The sequence below is a fragment of the Eimeria tenella genome, genomic scaffold (assembly GCF_000499545.2).
Source record: "Eimeria tenella Houghton genomic scaffold, Eth_scaff214, whole genome shotgun sequence".
NCBI classification, from domain to species: Eukaryota; Apicomplexa; class Conoidasida; order Eucoccidiorida; family Eimeriidae; genus Eimeria; species Eimeria tenella.
Window position 1 is genome coordinate 8,897 of NW_013541989.1, and position 4,260 is coordinate 13,156.

At 37.5% G+C, this 4,260-nt stretch overlaps 1 protein-coding gene across 1 annotated transcript in view; it reads right to left on the reverse strand.

Moving 5' to 3' along the window:
- Positions 1 to 3,642: 3,642 nt before the first annotated feature.
- The window catches only part of ETH_00020155 (uncharacterized protein), a gene marked incomplete at both ends in the record, with an annotated part of 1,740 nt that continues 1,122 nt past the window's right edge, over positions 3,643 to 4,260 (reverse strand). The window contains one exon of the mRNA XM_013374572.1: positions 3,643 to 4,098. Coding sequence (XP_013230026.1) covers positions 3,643 to 4,098 — 456 coding nt within the window. The remainder of the gene's footprint in view (positions 4,099 to 4,260) is intronic.

Here is a 4,260-nt window from a genome sequence, read left to right on the forward strand (position 1 = left end):
CAGCAGCAGCTGACGCTGAGGGCCTGGGCGAAAGCCATTCCGTAGTTGGAAGCAGCAGGCAGCAGTTCTTCTTGTTTGGATTTATTAATTTCATTTGAATTTAAATTCGTTTTATTTTTATTTTCATTTTCATTTATTTTATTATTTTCATTTAATGTATTGTCTTCTTTTGTTTTGCTGCTGCTGCTGCGCTGCTGCTGCTGCTGCTGCTGCTGCTGCTGCTGCAGCTCCAGCAGCGAACGCTCCAGCGGCTGCTGCTGCTGCACTGGCAGCAGCACATTCGTGAAGGGCAGCTCTTTGATGCTGGCTGCAGCAGCAAATAACAAATAAACAAATAATTAATTTTATTTAATTAATTTAATTAAATTTAATTAATTTAATTGATTGATTAATTAATTAATTAATTTATTTATTTATTTATTTATTTATTTATTTATTTATTTATTTTAATTGCCCTTTGATGTACCCACGCGTTCTGGACTCCAGTGTCTTGTTTATCAGATGCAGCAAGTTGTACTGTTTGCTGCAGCTGCTGCTGCTGCTGCTGCTGCTGCTGCTGCTGTCCATTTGTAGGGGTAAGGGGAACAACTGCGGAGCCCAACGAAGCAGCAAAAATAAATAAATAAATAAAAGCAAATAAATTGATAAACTAATTAACTGACTAATTAATTAATTAATCAATTAAATCATAAATAAATAAATTAATTAATTAATTAATTAATTAATTAATTAATTAATTAAGTTAAATAAAATAAAAGACCTGAAAGTGAGTATCAAGAGGGTTTGTGGTTTTGTCTTTTACTCCAATTTTGAAAACCACCAAAAAGTCGCCAAACCCTAACAGCTCTTCAACCGCTGCCCTACACGCAAACCCTAAACCCTAAACCCTAAACCCTAAACCCTAATCCCTAAACCCTAAACCCTTATTTATTTATTATTTAATTTCATTTTTGTCTAGTTTATTCTTGTTTCATTGTTTTCTACTGTTGGTCTTTTTCATTTAATTAATTCTCTCAATTGATTTAATTTCATTTTATTTTAATTCATTTTTTATTTAAATGAATTAAATGAATTAAGTGAATTAAATGAATTAAATGAATTAAGTGAATTAAAGGAATTAAATAATTTAAATGAATTAAATAATTTAAATGAATTAAATAATTTAAATCAAATAAATAATTTAAATAGAAACAGTTTAAAAGGATTAAGAAGAAATAGAAAGAATTCAAAAGAGCTAATAAAAACGAATTCAAAGAAATTAAAAAGAATTAAAAATGAAAGGAATTAAAAATTAAAAAGTTAAAAATAAATAAAAAGACATAAAACAAAAGAGTTGAAAATAAGAGGAATTAAAAATAGAACGAATTAAAAATAAAAAAATAAAACGAAATAAAAAGAAATAATATTAAACGAAATGAAATAAAAGGGAATAAAATAAAAAGAAATAAAAAGAATTAAAAATAAGAAAAAATAAAATAAAAGGAAATAAAATAAATAAAAGCCTCACCAGTCACTCCTTTTCATTTTTTGAACTTTCTTTTTTGAAATTCTTAAAAATTTATTTTTCCAAAAGTTTTTAAAGTTTTCCAAAAGAGAAATTAAAGCTGAAGATATCTGCAGGCAAAATTAATTCAATTTAATTTAATATAATTTAATTAATTAAACTAATTTAATTAATTTAATTAATTTAATTAATTTAATTTACCTTAATTCATTTAATTTAATTAATTTAATTAAACTAATTTAATTAATTTAATTTGATTTAATTAATTTAATCAAAGTGGGGCTTTAAAATCTCTGGAAGAGGAGAAACAAAATTAAATGAAAATAAATACATAAAATTAAGTCCAATAAATAACTAAATGAAAGTAAGTAAATAAACAAATAAATAAATAAATAAATAAATAAATAAGTAAACAAATAAAGTAATTAAATAAATAAATAAATGAATAAATAAAGTAATTAATTAATTAATTAATTAATTAAAATTAAAAATAAGTGGAAATAAAAAGGACCTCGAGGGGGCCGACTTCGTCGTGGATTTGAATTTGCTGAAAAAGGCAATTTGGAAAAAAAGAAATAAATTCATTTTTGAATTCGTTTTTAATTTCTTTTTTTATTTCTCTTTTTATTTCTTTTTTAATTTCTTTTTTTGTTTCTTTTTTTATTTCTTTTTTTATTTCTTCTTCTTTTTGCATGCAGCAGATTTGCCCCAAAAAGAGACAAAGAAAAGGAGTTAAAGAACTCTCCTGCAGCACTGCCAACTCCTCCTGAACGCCCCACACGCAAACCCTAAACGCTAAACCCTAAACCCTAAACCCTAAACCCTAAACCCTAAACCCCAAACCCTAAACCCTAAACACTCAAGACCGTAACCCATAAACTCTAAAGCCGGGTTTCATCGATATGTATAAACAACTAAACAACTAACTAACCACCTAACTAACTAACTAACTAACTAACTAACTAACTAACTAACTAACTAACTAACTAACTAAATAAATAAATAACTAAATAAATAAATAACTAACTAAATAACTAACTAACTAAATAAATAAATAAATAAATAAATAAATAAATAAATAAATAAATAAATTTAATTAAAACAAAAGTGTACTGAGTTGGAGGGAAAGCCGCAAAGGACGAAAACCTCTTCTGCTGCTGTTCTCATTATCTCTTCCAGCTGCTGCGCCTCCTCTGCACAGCACCCCACAACAAGCAGCAGCAGCAGCAGCAGCAGCAGCAGCAGTAGCAGCGGCAGCAGCAGCAGCAGCAATTGGTTCGGATGAAGGGGAGCAATTGCTGTAATGGGGAATCTACGCTGGAGATTCTAAAGGCAGAAAACAAATAGCTAGCTAACTAGTTAGCTGGCTAGCTGGCTAAATAGCTAACTAGCCAGCTAGCTAGCTAGCTAGCTAGCTAGCTAGCTAGTTAACTAGCTAACTAGCTAGCTAGGTAGCTAGCTAACTAGTCGACTAGCGAACAAGCCAACTAGCTAGCTAGCTAGCTAGCTAACTAACTAACTGGCTAGCTAGCTTGCTAGCTAGCTAGCTAGCTAGCGAATAGGTAGCGGGGTAGATGACCAGCTAGCTAGCGGGCTAGCCAGCTAGCTGGCTAGCTAGCTAGCTAGCTAGCCAGCTAGCTGCGGGCGGGCCTGACCTCGGGGGCAGGGGGACTTGTTGATTTGGTAAATGTTTGGAAAGGAAGAAGCAAAAGAATGAATTTTAATTTTCGAATTTGCGCGGAAGAGAAAAGCGACTGCGGGCAGTTCCCGGTGGGCGCGGGCCACGACCTCGGGGATGAGGTGGGCGTGCTGCGGCTCTGCAGCGGAAACGAGCCGCCAAAAGGAGAAATAAACGGACAAAAAACATTAAATAATTCAAATATATCCCGAATTTCCAAATTAAAACTAATTTAGTGAACACTCCGCGAGAAGTGGACTCGAGCGAGCGCCCCGCGGCCCCGGAGCTGTCGATACACCCGAAACCGCGGCGCCCGCCGCGCGGCCTGCCGCCTCCCTCTCTCCATTTTGATTTGAACGAATTTAAGTCGATCAAATGAATTCGAATGAACTAAATGAATTTAAATGAATTAAAATGGATTAAATGGACCCAAAACGGCAACAGGAACCGACAAATGCAACTAAAGACTCGCGTTCGCAAGCTGCTGCTGCTGCGCACCGCTCAGCAGCAGCAGCAGCGGGGCCCCCCCGCTGCAGTGTCTAGACACCTGCTGCACACACTCCCGAGACACCGCAGCCAAATGGCCCAGCAGCAAAGGCGAAGGGTGCAGCAGCAGTTTGAAGTCACAGGTGCTTTTGGGGCAGCCCCGCGGCACTGTGGCTTCCAGCAGCAGACTCGCGGGCACCAGCTCGCTGCACTCCCGCTGCTGCTGCTGCTGCTGCGGCGGCGGCTGCGGCGGCTGCTGCGGCGGCTCCTGCTGCGGCTGCGGCTGCTGCTGCTCCTGCTGTTGTTCCTGCTGCTGCGGCTGCTCCTGTTCCTGCTGCGGCTGCTCCTGTTCCTGCTGCCGCTGCTCCTGTTCCTGCTGCTGCTGCTGCTGCTGCCGCTGCTGCTGCATGCGAATCAGCTCCTGCTTCTTCTGCAAAAGAGGAGAAACCCAAACCATAAAGCGGCTGCCCCGATCTATTGCCTGACCCACTTCAACTCCTGGAGATATTTTAAACCCCAGGGGGGCCCCCCAGGGGCCCCCCTGGGGGGGCCCCGGGGGGCCCCCCCTGCTCGCTCCCCCTCGGCGCCGGCC